The sequence below is a fragment of the Fistularia commersonii genome, chromosome 4 (genome assembly GCF_037954325.1).
Source record: "Fistularia commersonii isolate RoL2024-O1a breed Wild chromosome 4, RoL_Fcom_v1.0, whole genome shotgun sequence".
Lineage (NCBI taxonomy): Eukaryota > Metazoa > Chordata > Actinopteri > Syngnathiformes > Fistulariidae > Fistularia > Fistularia commersonii.
Window position 1 is genome coordinate 9,590,111 of NC_141287.1, and position 17,044 is coordinate 9,607,154.

Below are 17,044 nucleotides of genomic sequence, written 5' to 3' on the forward strand. Positions count from 1 at the left end.
AACTTAAAACCTGCTCCCAAGCTTCTAGCCTTACCACCTTTCCACAAGGTGTCCTGGACACACAGTATATCCACTTCCGATATTCAAAGTCCCTACTCTCAGTCCCAAACTCTTGCCTTTCCTCCTCTCTCTCTGCTTCTGAACATGCCTTCCTCCTCTCCTTTTTTGACCCACAATAGTCCAATTTCCACTGGTACCCTGTAGGTCATCGGTACCTATGGGGGTCGTTGTTGACTCGATCGATCCGGTATTAGCTGATTAGGTTTGATTCGCATGTTTGGCAAATTATCACATTATCCAACACCCTCTCAAGTATCTCTCTGTAAGCATCTTGCAAAGAGGGTCTTTTTTTGTTTTCCAGAGTCAGGGTTGTCCGCTTTTGTCTGCAAAGAGATTCTCTTTGTGCATCTGTCAGGCAGGTCTTTGCTCCCATCTGGTGTTTGGGTTTATGGTGATGAATAACCAAAGTAGAGGAGGAGGAAAAACAACAAAACAGGAGGTATCAAAGATGGGAAAAATCTGAGTTATCCGTCTGCTGTGTTTAAGTTTCCAGCATTAAAGCTGTACCCATTACAGGGTACAGCTTTTCATCACACTCAATCACACACAGCGCCCCCATTGTGTGGGCCAGTTGGACGTGTGGGTTCACTGGTCATGCCCTCCGACATGCAGGAATGCCTGCATCTAAGTTCTTGACTTGAAAGAGGAGGGAAAACTGCAGTCTAATCCCAGACAGACTGATAGCAACAGTTGATGATGTAGCCATGAACAAATGTGACAGAATCCCCTACAGACAATATTCACGTGCTCCCATGACAGTTGCGTGTCCTCACTTCCTTAGAGAATGTATCGAAAGAAATCACACCAAACCTCTTACTGCTGTCAGCCAAGAGGGTTTTTTCTCCCTAATGAAGCACAAATGCATTATATTCTATGCCAATAATCAATTAACTCTGTTTATTTTATGACACTAATGTGATACGGAACAGGTGTTCCTGATGTTTTTTTCTGCCATCAATGGATTGAGGTGTTCGAGAATGCAGGAGTGAGAAATTAAGCACTGCAGCAGGCCACACACACACACACATTAATTTAAAGTGCAAGTGCACTGGGACTGGGTGTGAGCACGAGAGGTTTAAGGTTCCCATGGTTTTGTACCATTTATGAGCCACATATTGATTCAGTTAACATGTACGCAAGGAAGGATTGCATGTAAGAGGGGAGACCAGGATAGTATCAAGACTTGGCCAGGAAATGGTGTTTGAAAAAAATACTGTTAGTAATGACATGTAAAAAAAAGTGATATTCACAGACTTAGAAATTTATCCCAAATGATTTAAATGGAGTTGTTTGTTTATGAGAAACAGAGAGTGGGACATTTTTGTGGGCTGCCTTGCACTCTCCTCTCAAGATTGCACAGCATGTCCAAAGCTAGATTTGGCTGTATGCCGTGCACGTGAGTCGAGGAACAGCTGGATGACGGAACTAAATGAAAGAGAAGCCCAACCGTCAAGAGCATAGCGGTGACGGCTCATTCCCATGGTCTGGCCTCAAGAGACCCCAGAATATACTGACCTCATTTCATTTCCGAGTATCTCTTAAGAACAACTACAGAGCCACTGAATGTTAACATACTTATATTTATACATGATTAATGGGTGGTCATTTGTATTGATATGGTGAAGAAATGCTGAGCTAAAGAGCCAGAGGATCCTCATTTTGACATTTAGCATGGTGTCATAAACACAATAAGGTGATAATGTTATTCTACTTCTTGCTAACAAAGATGACACTATGAACATTTATGTTCACAGCTTTCCTCAAAAAATTAAAAAGTGAACAATCCTTGAGATTTGACTCAGTTGTAGAACTGACAGGTTCAATTTCCTTCTCACACACCTATTGTTTTGAATTGTTACTTTTATTTAGGATAAATAAAGGGTAACATGTAGATGATATTCAACACCTATTTGTGTGGGTTTCTGGATGAAGTGACTCACAAATTGTTCACAAATTGAAGTATTCATCTCACACATCTGATAGAGGCACTTTATGAAAAATCTTACATTAAATCAATGAGTTATCAAAGTATTGGTATGCTATGTGTAATATGAAAAAATATCTCCAAAATGACCTAAAAATCAGAGCACAGGACGTATAACAGTTTAAAAATAGGTTGAACATCTAGAGTGAGTTGATGAAGCTTTCACTGACATATTTTTCTTTATCCTTTAGGGTTGTGGGGCATCATGTGGAAAATGTGACTGCAGTGGTGTGAAAGGAACAAAGGTAAGACTGCTTTATCATTTTACTGGCTAAATAAAATGCATTATATGTTCATGTACAACTTTATATACAGTGAAATGATACTAGATTATATTTCTACACTCATGGAGTCAATGAAACAGATGTTTCCATGTTTCAGGTTTAACAAAAGGGAAAACACAGGGCAAAAAATCTTCTGACTATAATTATTTTCATTTAAACTCTCCTTAAACAAAACACAACCTTTTTTGTTCAACCCAGTCAAAAGAAGGGGGCACACCAAAATTACAGTAGCCATGGGCGAAGTGGATATCGCTGTTTGATGTTTTTAAAAAGCAAGAAGAATAACATAAACTTTGTCGATTTATTTTTCTGTACAAAACTCCCACTGTTTTGTTCTCATTTTTATTATTGGTCGACTTATATCAGATCACGGCAGACTGTTATCTGTCCTGGTAGAGCAGAAGTCAGGCTTGTTCTCATTCTTACTTCAACAGTAGCCAAACATTCTGCTCCACTGACAAAAACAGATGACTGTGTTCAGTGGATCCTGGCCAGTCCTCTGAGGTTTCAAAGCCCCTCTATGTTTGAAAAGGTAGTTCGAGGCCAAAGAGCCTCCCCCAAAACTCCCCTGAGCGTCACTTCCGATGATATCACTTCCTCATGTTGCAGAACATGCATTGCCATAGAAACCCGATAATGGATCTCATGGGTTAAATCACATTGTCTCATGACTGAACAAAACCAGGTGTTCAGATATCAGGAAATAGAATTCCGTCCAACTGCAATTCAGTGTGGCTTTTTATTTACTCGCTGACAAGTTTTCTGTGCCCTCTCCATTCTGTACTACTATTCAAGCTATAGTGTCACCTTGTGGCCAAAATGGAAACTACCCCTCTGACAGACTCAAATCTTAGTGTGTCAGCCCTTATCATCATCACACTTAAACAAAAACATTTTCAAGAAATGTAATTCAAGAAAAACAAGTGACAACAATAGTGACGCAGTGGTTAATTAATTGTTGCCAGATGATTTTCGGAAAAGTAATGGCATATTTAACTTATTGAAATTGTCAGTTTTAGCATGGTTTGAAATCTTTTTATTTGATGATATTTTATTCATTTAATGAATAACTTAAAGATAATTGATGAATTGCCAATGAATGCAAACTTTTAAAAAACAAGATTTGGCCAACTGAATCATTTGTGTTTTTCTCAGCGGACTTTTCATAGATTATAAAATTGCAAGAAAATGTCATTCATAATTTTGCCTGATAAAACCAAAACATTGCAAGAACTCAACAAAAATAGCAGGAAATAAAAAACTTCACAGAACATTTGACATCATCTGGCAAAAAATATAAAAAGAAAAAAAAAGAGCTCTAAATCTCCACAAATTTGCAAAAAATACTAAACTACAAAATAAATGAAAGAGAAGAAAATACCCAAACAAACAAAAAGAAAGTAAATGTAAAAGTAACATTGTCATTATGTCAAAACAATACAATGTAACTCTATGCTGAGCATTTGTTTCTATATTCACAATGTATGCTTTTCTTTCTAAAATGTCACCCTTTTTTTGTAACAGGGTGAGCGTGGATTTCCTGGTCTTCAAGGAAATATGGGATTCCCTGGAATGCAGGGACCTGAGGGCCATCCAGGGCCGATGGGTTTAAAGGTTGGCACACACTCATACCTACAATCAAATTAAAAATGCGGCACACACTGACAGACTTTACCTGGTATAGTGGTCATTCTGTATCCTTTTTTTCATATTTTCAGGGGGATGTTGGTGATCATGGAGCTCCTGGGATAAAAGGAATTAGGGTAATTAGCTGTGTTATCTCATTATAATCAGTATTTTTTAATGAATACCTGTGTTCTAATTTCATGATTTTCCATTTCTGTGTTGGTTTTTCACAGGGCCCTCCTGGTTTGCCAGGGTTCCCAGGGAACCCAGGACTGCCGGTAATTGTTTACCCACAGCGTGATTAAAAAACTTACATATACATAATACTACTAAGTAACAAGGTTTTAGATACTGTTGGTGATATTGTGTCGGGAGGTTAACTGTCTTTTTGTTCTGTGATTTTAGGGTATCAATGGAAATGATGGTCCACCTGGTGCACCAGGTATTCCAGGATGCAATGGCACTAAAGTAAGATACATCTACATTTGCGCCCCCTCTCCCTTTGCTTTTTTTTTCATGATCCATTGTTAGGGATTATACAAAAAAAGCCATATTGAGTTTGGGACAAACAACCTGTCCTTTAATATTCTAATCCACTACTGAAACATCTGCCTGATTTATCACATAATTATTATCCTAATCATCATCATAACACACTTCATAATTAAACAGGAATAGTCCTTTTTCTATAATTCTTCAAAAGAATATCAACCGACTTTAAGGTGTTTAAATTAGCTGGTCCAACATTCAATGAGGAATCACAGGATACTTTCCTTATTTGAAAATAGTTAGTGACTTAAAATACTTTATTTATATCTATATTTATATATATTATACTATATTAACTTAAATGAATGGCCGTTACAATGCTTATTTTGGTCTATTTGTGCAATGAATATTAACCCCATTTTAAAGACATCTATTTTGTTTATGAGGAAGTGAACTTTGATGAGCATGTAACCCTGAAAACTCATCAGATTTTGTCCCTTAGAGACCAGTTTATCTATCCATTTTCTTATAAAGACAAATCTGATACTTTTAAAATAAATGTTTTTTTTCCATGTATATTTTCTTTTTGTGCTAATTGTGCATGTACGTGTTTCAGGGAGAAAGAGGCAGAGATGGCAGTCCTGGTTTTGACGGCCCTCAAGGATCACCTGTAAGCACATTAAAGCCACAGTGAAACCAGACCTGACAGTTACTCATTTCAGTTACTGCTGTTTTCTTTAAAAAACCATGACAAAACCAAATTTGTTCGGCAACGAACAATTATGAACATTCCATCCAGTTGTTTTGTCACTGATTTCTTCAAGACTGTATTCAAAAGTTATATTCAAACAGACCCATCTTATAACAGAAGGTTAAAACACTTAGTGTTGTTTTGCACCTGACTGGTAGAGGGTCCAGAAAAACTATAACATGTTTATGAATAAAATGTTTTTTTAGTATTCACAGGTTAGCACCTTTTTGAGAATAAAGCAACATTGTCTGCTTTACTGCACGTACAGATCTATTTTTACTTTGCTCTCTTTTCAGGGAATCCCAGGATATCCTGGAATTAAGGTCTGTTTAATATCTATGAAGTATCTACATTTACCTTCTGGGTATGAGACGAATTTGGCAAAAATAAATGTTGAATTGTTTTGACTCCTGCAGGGTGACCTAGGCGGCGTGATTGGAATAATTCCCATGAAAGGAGATAAAGGATTCCCAGGCACACCAGGACTTTCTGTATGTTCTGTGTGTGTGTGCGTGTGTTTATATTTTGTTGTGTGTTTGTGTTTATATTCTGAAAAAAGAAGGTAAAAACATTTTGACTCTCCATCTTCTCTCCCAGGGATCACCTGGATCTCCTGGACCTATTGGCCCCCCGGGGCCTCGTGGCTACCAAGGACCCAAAGTATGTTATCGTTTCAGAAATGGGAAAATGAGCAGTAATGAATGATTTAAATCAATGGTCACACTGTTATTCAACACTTTTGGTGGACTGGAAGAGGTGATTAAAAAATGAATGTTGTGATGTTTCAACGGGTAAATGATGGCAGAGATGTGGAAGAGTTTCAGATTATAATATAGAAACACCCATGGGATCGTCCATATATACCCTGCTTAACCATGCACCCCCAGCCATTAGTCCAGTGGGGTGAGAGGCCACACCCTTTAGTGTCTGCAACAATGTAAATGTAACTACTACACATTGTATTATGCACATTTGATAACTATTAAATGATTATCACACCCATATCTACTCACCATAGTGCAGAATCAGATCATATTATGCAGAGTGGATGTTGAGTGTGTCAGTCACCTGTTGCAGGACCATTAGTTTAATTTGGACTTTTGTATTTTCTTTTAAATGCAGATTTGTTCTTTTTTTTGATGATGCGTCCATCTTGATTATCAAAGAGAATTAGTGCCTGTGATATATGCCCTGGATTTACTTTGTAAATATGTATATATGGAGAGAGTATGCAGTATTGCACACACGAATGAAACCCCCCCTATGATTGTATCAATTGCAGGAGTGAGGTGCAGGTGGCATTTTTTCCAAAATAAAATACCCGGAAGACTACTGAAAATAAAAAAAATATGTAATTATAAACAACGGCCCCATACCAGATGGTTGGGGACTTTCAATTTAAATTATTAAAAGATATACCAAGTGATCCAAATGTAGATATAGAGAAAGATGTAGCCGAGCAGACTGTTGTACAGACATTTTGCAGGTTTAAATTATATAATGTGTGTGTTTACAGGGTGATCCCGGTCCACCGGGCCCTCCTGGCGAGAAGGTAAAACAAGTTCACGATTCCAACATTATCAATGAAAAAGTGCGCGTTGTCCTCAGGTTTGATTGCAGAGATGTCAACTGTTTTTCCTGTGTGATTTTCCCTCAGGGTGACAAGTTGGCTTTTGTTGGTGAGAAAGGAGACAAGGTGAAGAGTTCTATCTATCTATCTATCTATCTATCTATCTATCTGTCTATCTGTCTATCTGTCTGTCTGTCTGTCTGTCTGTCTGTCTATCCATCTATCCATCCATCCATCCATCTATCTATCTATCTATCTATCTATCTATCTATCTATCTATCTATCTATCTATCTATCTATCTATCTATCTATCTATCTATCTATCTATCTATCTATCTATCTATCTATCTATCTATCTATCTATCTATCTATCTATCTATCTATCTATCTATCTATCTATCTATCTATCTATCTATCTATCCATCCATCCATCCATCCATCCATCCATCCATCCATCCCAGTATATATACACACACGCGCAGTCTTTTCTGTATCTTCAAACATACTACAAATTCCCACATTGGACAACACAGGTTGACTTTTAATGCAAAAACACAACCTGAATGAGAATCTTTGACATGTTATGTTGATTCTGTTTTCATACATTATTCAAAATTTCAGAAATTTTCCAAATTGGAATTGATTACACTTGTTACACCTTTCAAACTTGATATTCTGCGGGGATGGAGACCTGTTGAAAAGAAAAATTCACAACAAATGAAAATTACAATAAACAGTGAGCTTCTGTTAAACATGTTGAAGATTAGAGATGATTTTTTTTGTTCTTTGATAGTAATGTATTTGTATTTTGGCAACTATCTGAATAATATCACATTGAATCTGTTAATAATCAGTGCTGTCTGATTAATCCTGTGACTGCTGTGCTTTTGTCTCCCTTCAGGGTGACCAGGGCTTTCGTGGGCCACCTGGCCCACCAGGACCTCCATCTATGGGTGTGGAAGGACGCCCTATCACAGAATATGTACCTGGACCCCCGGTACTCATTTTCTTTTATCAACCTTTGATATGTTTATCTGTCAGATGCCCATTTAGATGTTTAAGAAATTAGATTTTTTTAAGATCTATATCTCTTAATGGTGTTTGGATTTTTTTTTTCAAAAGGGAGAAAGAGGCCTTTCAGGCCAGAAAGGGGAAAAGGTTAGTTTATTTACTTAAATTTTACTTAAAATTTCTCAGATTTCCTTCTTTTTTACTTTACACTTACTCAACACAATTATTCCTTTTTAACTTGAATTCCTTTGCAGGGGTTTTGTATCCCGTATCAAAAAGATGTCAAAGGGGATCCTGGCCCACCTGGACCAATAGTAAGTGATGAAATGGAAATATTGATTACATGTGTAACAAAAGTAAGGTTTTTTTCTGATTGTAAACATTCAAGCTTCTTTAACAGTGTACAATAGAATAGACCTTTGAAACCATTTTCCAAAATTTGAAGCATATAAACTTTCCAAATCCTGAGGCATGACTCTGTGTGACATATAATTGTATCTATTTATTTTTGATCTAAGGGCAAACCTGGCAAGGATGGTGAGGGGGGGCGAAAGGTAACAAACTTTACCATGGCAGTTATTAATTTCATCATAAAAACTGTTTTTTTTCTTTGAAAAAGAAAATCACAATTCAAATTTAATTTTCAAACAGGGGGAAAAAGGTTTTCCTGGAGGGCCCGGTCATCCTGGTAACCAAGTAAATAACCCTCCTTACATTTTCTTGAAATATATTAGTGTTTTCACCTAAATTTGCAATATTCCTTTCTTTGGAGGCCTTATAACATTTAATAATGTGGTTCATCTCAGGGTGAAAAGGGAGAAAGGGGACCCCCTGGCTATGTAAGTAAATTGATTTTTTTTTTTGTAATTTCTTTACCCTCTCATTGTGTCAAACGGTTACACCTTTGATTGATTGTCTAAAGATTTGAGGAGGAAATCAGACCCCATTAGTGGGCAAATGGGAGCCTGGACAGAACTACAATAGGGGTGATTGTATTTTATTAAGTTTCAACTTTTGTAATTACAGGGTAACGGCTCCCCAGGTCCACCTGGTCCCCGAGGTCTCCCTGGGGAATCAGGAGAGAAAGGTACATTGGATATACCACACACACACACACACACACACACACACAGAGAAAGAGATCATTTTTCATTTTTGGTCACACTTTTGTTTCATTTTTTTGTTTACTCTCCAAGGTTTTCCTGGTCCTCAAGGAGAGGCAGGTCCTCCAGGTAAAATTACTAGATTAAAAAAAAACAAAAAAACTACGTTGAAGCACAATAGAGTCAGACAGACTGAGAATAATCTCAACAATGTCTAAATGTTTCTTTCTTGCCACCAGGTCTCCTTATAGAAGGCCCTCGTGGAGAAACTGGCCAGAAGGGAGATATCGGGGAAAAAGGAGAAACTGGTATCGAAGGAGTGTCTTTAATTGGACCTCCAGGACAACCTGGGTTGCCTGGACCCCCTGGCCCACCAGGACCCCCAGGTATGGGGGTCATCTTTTTATTAAACAGTCTTTATGACTAACTGTTAAGAATGTTCATGTTTAATGTGATACATTTAATTGGCAGTGGTGGAGGTCATATTTGCTTGTGTGTGCTGTGACTTGTTCTTACAGTTGACCCTAATGAATGTAACATTGCAAAGGGAGCCCCTGGTCCTCCTGGACCCCTGGGGTTACAAGGGGAAGTGGGACAGAAAGGTAAGTACAAAGCAACCTCCTCACTGCTGAGATTCTGAGAATGTTAATTTCAGTAATATGTTGGTTTATGTTTGTTTACCATGAGACTTGTGAAGTTTATTTTGATAGATTCACCATGGATTCTAACTATTCTTTGTGGCTGTCAGGTGACAAAGGAGATACCTGTGTTCAGTGTGAAAGCTCTGGTGCCCGTGGATTACCTGGACCACCGGGCCTTAAAGGAGACAGGGGTTAGTGAATGCAGTCATTATCAAATAACAATGAACTCAAAATTGTATTGTGAGATTTTAATGCAACCGAGACACTGGAATATGTATTTTACTAGCAAGTACATTTGATGAAAGCAAATTGCATTTCCTCAACATATTTGTGTGTTTGATAACTCCCACTACTATTACTGAAACAGTGATGGATACATCATTTTGCATTTCCCCTGGGTAGGACCTCCGGGGCCAGTGGGTTTCAAAGGAGAAAAGGGTCAATCTGGAACCCCTGGACCACCTGGAAGACCTGTAAGTAGAATAATATCTAAGACTTCATGATCTTACATTTATATCTTTAAACCACTTCTATGACATTGAATTTAGGGTTAATCCAAAAATAAATCATTAATGTTTTATAACTTATTTCTTAACTATTGTCTAGGGTTCAAGTGGTATCCCTGGTTTGATTGGAGCCCCTGGTGCCGTTGGAGAGCCAGGAGATGTCAGTGTAGCTCCTGGTCTGAAGGGGGAAAAAGGTCTGCCTGGAGTTGCTGGTTCACCTGGACAGAGAGGATTTGATGGACTACCAGGAAAGGATGGCTTCCAAGGTGCACCTGGTCCCAAAGGAGAACCTGTAAGTCTTTGTATGAGCAAATTTAGATTATGTTTCACACTTTTTAAATATTCTTTGCGATGAAAAAAACTGACTCTTTGTTTTAATGGGGTGATTTAACACTTGTAACATTTTCATTGGGCAAATATGTATGGTAAAATATGTAATTACGCCTTAAGCTCAGCTAACACTATAAATGACTGCCATTCTTTTATTCCATGGAAAGGTTTACTTTTGTTTCATTTCAAATAATCAGGGTCGAGATGGAATTAAGGGTGATCGTGGATTACCTGGGGACCCCGGTCTTGATGGACACACAGGAGAGAGAGGTCCTCCTGGTCTCCCAGGATATGGCCGACCAGGCTTGGCTGGAGAGAAGGGTAGTCAAGGGAGACCGGGTATTACGGGAGCACCTGGAGCACCTGGTAGGCATGGGATTTCAAATTCATAAACACCAAAAAAGGAATGGGGAATCACTGATGCTTGTCTTTTTTACTTTACCGATTCTACCATAAATATCAAAATATGGAGAAATCACACATTGGAACTGGCCAGAGACTGCTTACTAATGAAAAAAATGACATCTCCACCAGGTGCAAAGGGTGAGCCCGGGAAAGGCGTGAGCACTCCTGGACCTCAGGGTGTACCTGGACCCCGAGGAGAAAAGGGTAGACCTGGACTTCAAGGTCAGCAGCCACCATTCAACTTTGGCTAATTTCTTTACCTCCAAATAAGTGTTTCATTTTCAAACTAAATAATTGGTTGTGATCATTTTATAAATTATGTCTATTTGAAGAATACATGAAATTGGTCCAGTTGACTGCTAATGTTGTTGGGTGTAGGAGACAGTGGCCAGCCCGGAGACCTGGGATTGCCAGGTTTTCCTGGACCAAAAGGTGACCAGGGACATCCTGGTATTGGATTACCAGGCCCGACGGGTCCTAAAGGTAAGTGACTGTCATAATTATTGATGAATAATTCAAAGACGTTCAATGAATAATCACATCTTGAACAAAAAAGATAAGTCAGAGAAAATATAAACAGTAAAGGGCCTTGATAATCGAGAAGTAAACAAAACTAAAATGTTTTTCAATGTTCTTAGGAATTAGTGGAATTCCCGGAGCTCCAGGATTACCAGGAGAGCCAGGAAAACCAGGACAGGATGGTGTAATTGGACAAACTGGTTTGCCCGGACAAAAAGTGTGTATTTACTGACATTTATATATCAATGTATAAATAAATGCCATGATCCAGACTTATCTCACAGTGAAAATGACAGTGAAAATGGTGGCGGTATGGATAATAGATAAATAAATGGAAACGGGCTCAGTGTTGGCATCGCGAATTTCCATCTTTCAAAAAGATTAAGACATAATCATTAATGTCTGAGTATACTGTTTAGAATCCTCTTTTAGCTTAGTTTTGTCTACTAGTCTGTGCAAGTTCAGTACAACATGAGCTGTAAAAGGTAAAACACTGCTTTTACATTTAAATGCCAATCAACACATTCCTCTGTTTTATAGGGAGAACCAGGACGGGGGCTTCCGGGACCGAAAGGGTCTCAGGGCCTCCCTGGGGTACGTGGTTTCCAAGGAGAGAAGGGTAGCGTCGGACTACCTGGTGTACCTGGATTTGAAGGCCCAACAGGACTGAGAGGACCTCAGGGAACAAAAGGTAGCCAGGGCATTTAGTGTGAACTTTGTTTTGATAGTCTCTTCTCATAGAGATGAATCACTCATTAATATTGGTCTTTATTCAGCTCAATTAATGAAACTCTTGCTGTTCAAAATTAGGTGATGTCGGGCCTCCAGGACCTCCTGGACTGGCAGGCTTTCCAGGTGTTCCAGGGAAAGGCTTGCCTGGAGCTCCTGGGCCACAGGGACTACCTGGAGAGCCAGGTCCATATGGTGAGTACAAATAGAAGGGTTTTCCACTGAAGACATTGTGGCAATATGAAAAACAAGCATAAAGTTGAGGAGGTAAGAAAAGACTGTAGACATCTGCTATCATTTATGCAGGAGGTCAAAAGTATTGCATGAAAACACACAAAAACAAGACATCAGAGTAGCCCAATAGATTGTGTTTGCAGTTGGATGAAATGTATTTTAGCACAAGGCTGCAGGTAGGGGCAATATTTTTCCTATGTTAAGTACATTGGAGGTACGTTGATGTATTTTATGGTTAGAATGTGCTTGTATCTGCCATTTTTACCCTGCTATTCCATCACAGTGGGGGAAGAGTCATAACAAATGTCATAAAGATCCACAGACGCATCTATATGAACACAAAAACAGGGGAGGAACATAGACCAGCTTTTACTCTATCCATATAAACAGCCTGCACATCTACCTTTATGCAAAAGAGACATTTTTTTCCCTCCCTATATGGTCATTATCGTCAGAAAAATGTGCCTCTAATCAATCCTCAGTTCTCCGGGCAAGGCATTTCAGCGGTTAATGTAGATTTGATGATAATGACAGATGATAAAGTCCTTTGTTGAACACAGGTCCAATGAGGTTACGATGTTGACCTATTCAACTTGTACTTGATAGACCAAATGCTTCTTTGGAGAAAGTAACTAGTTTCAGGATTAAGAACCCCTTGACCAATAACTGCTGACAAGGTTTTGAAATAAAGACATACAGGACACTCTGCTGAGAACAGTAAAATCTGTTTGAAATGTTAAGGTTGCAAAACACAGCAAATAAAAAAGCAACCCTTTTTTAGTTTCCATAAATCAGAGACCCTCATAGAAGTCTGAGAAACATCTCCTCACTTTTAGGGTTATTAAATGGCAAATGTTAGACTTTGTTGTGTCACAGCATATAAAAAAAACTTCACTCATTGGTAGTGAGGTAGTATTTGTTGTTTTGTTCTGAATAGCTCAGTCCCTTTTATCGACATTTGTTCCGAAGGCGGTGAACATTCTATTAATAAAACTTTTCACAACCTAGTATCCAAAGCCATTTTACATTGTTTTTGCTGAATTATATAGCCAATTCAAGGTAAATAGTAAGCCATATTTGAAAAAATTCTAAACAAAAATAAAGGGTGAAGTGACATCATTGTCAGAGGTTATTAATAATAATGATGGCTGAATTCAACTAAGAACTTTCATATTAAAGCCAGATTGACTGTTAGAGCTTTGTTGGAAAATTAGATAAAATAGAGCTATCACTGGTATTAGGCAACTATAGAGGGATAAAGTTGAGCATTCGTGAACAGCAGCATGGATTCATGCCTAGAAAGAGTACTACAGATGCAGTATTTGCTTTGAGAATGCTAAAAGAGAAGTACAAAAAGGCCAGAGGGAGCTGCATTGTGTTTTTGTAGACTTAGAAAAAGCATTTGACAGGGTGCCAAGAGAGTATCTCTGGTATTGTATGAGGAAATCTGGAGTGGCAGAGAGGTATGTTAGACTGGTGCAGGACTAGCTGTGAGACAGTAGTGAGGTGTACTGTAGGGTTAACAGAGAAGTTCAAGGGGGAGGTGGGACTCCATCAAGGATCAGCTCTGAGCCCCTTCTTGTTCGCAGTGGTGATGGACAGGCTGACAGATGAGGTTAGACAGGAATTGCCATGGACCATGATGTTTGCGGATGACATTGTGATATGTAGTGAGACAAAAAATCAACCTGAGTTGGTAGAGAGGAGTAGAGGGGAAGGTATGCACTGGAAAGGAATGAAGGTTAGTCACAGCAAGACAGAGTATATGTGTGTGAATAAGAGGAACCCGAGTGTAACGGTGAGGCTACAGGGAGTGGAAATCAAGAAGTTGGAGGATTTCAGGTACTTGGGGACAACAGTCCAGAGCAGTGGAGAGTGTGGAAAAAAGGTGAAGAGACAGGTTCAAGCAGATTGGAATGGGTGGGGAAAAGTGTCAGGGGTACTATGCGATAGAAGACTATCTGCCAGAATGAAAGAAAAGGTGTACAAGACAGTGGTGAGAACAGCAATGCTGTATGGCCTAGAAACGGTTACAATGACAAAAGGACAGGAGGCAGAGCTAGAGGTTGCAGAGATGAAGATGCCAAGGTTCTCTTTGGGAGTGACCAGGATGGATAGGATCAGGAATGAGTCTATCAGAATAACAGCACATGTTAGATGTTTTGCAGAGAAGGTCAGAGAAGCAAGACTGAGATGGTTCGGTCATGCACAGAGGGGGGATAGTGAATATATTGGTAGACGGATGCTGGAATTGGAGCTGCCAGGCAGGAGGTCTCAAGGAAGACCAATGAGAAGATTTATGGATGTAGTGAGAGAGGATATGAAGGTAGCTAGTGTGAGAGAGGAAGATACAGAGAATCAGGTTTGATTGAGAGGGTTGATTTGCTGTGGCGACCCCTGAAGGGAAAAGCCGAAAGGAGAAGAAGAGCTATCGCTGGTATTTGAGTGACCTTTATGTCATCATTTACTACCATTCATATTATGATGTATTTATACAAATTTTAAAGGCCCGGGAGGTGCCAAAGGAGAGAAGGGCTACCCAGGTCCTCCAGGCCTGGACATGCCAGGACCACAAGGAGAAAAGGGGTTTCCCGGTTTCCCTGGATCCCCTGGACCCAAAGGCCTGTCTGGGCCAAAAGGCTTACCAGGCAGAGATGGATTGATAGGAACCCAAGGTGAGACTGAAATGTATTAAAAAAATAACAAATAGATTGGAGAATGAGCATTTGGCTTGCACAGAAATGGAGCTCAAAGTGCTAACAAAGGTTGTTTTATTTGCATTTTGTTGATAATTCATCCTGTTATGTCTTCAGTGTGTAGAATACTAATCTTACTTTATGTGCATGTTCCAGGCCCAAAAGGTGAAATGGGTGTCATGGGGACACCAGGAGAACGTGGATTTCCTGGAGCTCCTGGTACACCTGGGTCTCCTGGACTGAGAGGTAAGGAAGAATCAATAGTTTCCTCTAGCCCAGTTGTTACTTCTTTTACAATGCTAACTAGCATACTAGGCGAGATGATGAATTCTCTTCTTTATTAGGTGATCCTGGTGTTCCTGGACCCAGGGGGGATTTTGGAGATGCAGGACCAAAGGGAGAGAGAGGGGAGAGAGGTCCTGAAGGACCTCCTGGGACCATGACTAAAATTGAAATGGAACACATGAAGGGGGAGAAGGGAGATATTGGAGAAAAAGGTATGAAAAAAATGTCTCACCACTTAAATTATACATTTAATTACCATCATCACAAAGAGAGGAACTACTATAATTTCCAGTCATATATAGTTCTCCTTTTCATCATTTTCCTATCCTGCGCTTTATTTCTTCCCCAAGGCAACCCTGGAGTCACAGGACAAAAGGGCTTCCGTGGTACAACTGGAGACCCTGGACTGCCGGGAAAAGATGGGGAAGCTGGTTTGCCTGGACAAAAAGGTGGCTAATTGGCACTGAAGCATCAACTGTGCTTTTTTGTTGTCACCGTCAAAGTATATTAATTTATCTCAATAATATTTATCAGGTGAGAAAGGAGACATTGGATTTCCTGGAGAACCTGGCAGGACTGGGATACCTGGACAGAAGGGCAGTGGAGGAGAGATGGGTATACCAGGTAGGAAGGTAGAAAGAAAGCACTCTTGGATCAGATGTGGGAATCTCTGTATCTCTTAAAAACAAGTTATTTATTAAAAAAAATCTCTATTAAGATCTATCAAGAATATCTCTGACTTGGAAAAATTAACATTTTAGTGGATTTGAGTTGACTCTACATGTGTGTCTGCTCAGGTCCTGTAGGTCCAAAGGGTACTAAAGGAGATATAGGAACACCAGGACATCCTGGTTCCAGAGGCACAGAGGGACATAAAGGAGATCCAGGATTACCTGGTGAGCCAGGTATTGGCCTCCCAGGATTTCCAGGCGAAAGGGTAATCAACAAGCCATAATAATAACATTTATACTGTATACATGATGTAAGTAATGTTGGCGGCCACTTAAACGTAATATTAATATTATATCCCAAAGCGTCTGTGATGCACTGACAGTGAGCAAATTGTGAATTATAAAAGAATATGTAAATGAGTAAATTCAGGAGTAAATTCAAGGGTATTTATTGACTGGCAACCAGTCCAGGGTGTACCCTGTCTCTTGCCTGATGACAGACTGGATAAGCTGATGGATATATGTATATATGTATGTGGGTGTAGATAGATGGATGGATAGATAGATAAATAGATAGATGGATAGATAGATAGATAGATAGATAGCACAGTTTTGCAACTAAATGCATTGATATCTGTCAGAAGAAAGAAGGAGAAACAATTGCATACGCAAAGATTTTAACAGAAAATACCTTAAACGAGTAAAAGGGAGACAGAAAACAGAAACATAAAAGAAAAGGAAGTGATTAGCAGAAGGAATATTACAGAACTTCCGAATTGCTCTGTAAAATTGGGTGGGGCGACAATCTATTGCCATGGTGAACAGTTCCATTCCTCCTGTAGTTGTGGCTCAATTGTTGTCATTCACTGAATGGATTATGATGATGGACTGACCCAGCATGAAACCAGCATATTATTGAGCACTCAAAACAAAGTGTTCTTTTAATGCCCTTTAAAAAAAGAACTGTTCTTAATTCCTTGGTTTTCTCAGGGTCAACCTGGTGATCCAGGATTTCCAGGACTACAAGGAGATAAGGGTCAGAAGGGTCATATGGGTATGCCTGGTACCCCAGGAGGACAAGGACCAAAGGGAGAGAAAGGACTTTTTGGAACTCCAGGTGAGATAAGTTATTTTCCTATCATCTGATGTC

The 17,044-nt window shown here is 39.3% G+C and overlaps 1 protein-coding gene across 1 annotated transcript in view; it reads left to right on the top strand.

Moving 5' to 3' along the window:
- col4a1 (collagen, type IV, alpha 1) overlaps positions 1-17,044 on the top strand; it is a 40,442-nt gene that overhangs the window by 17,795 nt on the left and 5,603 nt on the right. The window contains exons 3-39 of the mRNA XM_086145198.1: positions 2,236-2,289; positions 3,853-3,942; positions 4,047-4,091; positions 4,188-4,232; positions 4,360-4,422; positions 5,060-5,113; positions 5,491-5,517; positions 5,611-5,685; positions 5,792-5,854; positions 6,711-6,746; positions 6,852-6,890; positions 7,666-7,761; positions 7,887-7,922; positions 8,030-8,089; positions 8,294-8,329; positions 8,427-8,471; positions 8,582-8,614; positions 8,802-8,862; positions 8,972-9,007; positions 9,118-9,264; positions 9,397-9,480; positions 9,627-9,710; positions 9,922-9,992; positions 10,126-10,317; positions 10,553-10,721; positions 10,890-10,982; positions 11,139-11,243; positions 11,399-11,496; positions 11,820-11,970; positions 12,090-12,203; positions 14,750-14,917; positions 15,095-15,184; positions 15,283-15,435; positions 15,574-15,672; positions 15,758-15,847; positions 16,021-16,160; positions 16,885-17,011. Coding sequence (XP_086001324.1) covers positions 2,236-2,289; positions 3,853-3,942; positions 4,047-4,091; positions 4,188-4,232; positions 4,360-4,422; positions 5,060-5,113; positions 5,491-5,517; positions 5,611-5,685; positions 5,792-5,854; positions 6,711-6,746; positions 6,852-6,890; positions 7,666-7,761; positions 7,887-7,922; positions 8,030-8,089; positions 8,294-8,329; positions 8,427-8,471; positions 8,582-8,614; positions 8,802-8,862; positions 8,972-9,007; positions 9,118-9,264; positions 9,397-9,480; positions 9,627-9,710; positions 9,922-9,992; positions 10,126-10,317; positions 10,553-10,721; positions 10,890-10,982; positions 11,139-11,243; positions 11,399-11,496; positions 11,820-11,970; positions 12,090-12,203; positions 14,750-14,917; positions 15,095-15,184; positions 15,283-15,435; positions 15,574-15,672; positions 15,758-15,847; positions 16,021-16,160; positions 16,885-17,011 — 3,169 coding nt within the window. The remainder of the gene's footprint in view (positions 1-2,235; positions 2,290-3,852; positions 3,943-4,046; positions 4,092-4,187; positions 4,233-4,359; positions 4,423-5,059; positions 5,114-5,490; positions 5,518-5,610; positions 5,686-5,791; positions 5,855-6,710; positions 6,747-6,851; positions 6,891-7,665; positions 7,762-7,886; positions 7,923-8,029; positions 8,090-8,293; positions 8,330-8,426; positions 8,472-8,581; positions 8,615-8,801; positions 8,863-8,971; positions 9,008-9,117; positions 9,265-9,396; positions 9,481-9,626; positions 9,711-9,921; positions 9,993-10,125; positions 10,318-10,552; positions 10,722-10,889; positions 10,983-11,138; positions 11,244-11,398; positions 11,497-11,819; positions 11,971-12,089; positions 12,204-14,749; positions 14,918-15,094; positions 15,185-15,282; positions 15,436-15,573; positions 15,673-15,757; positions 15,848-16,020; positions 16,161-16,884; positions 17,012-17,044) is intronic.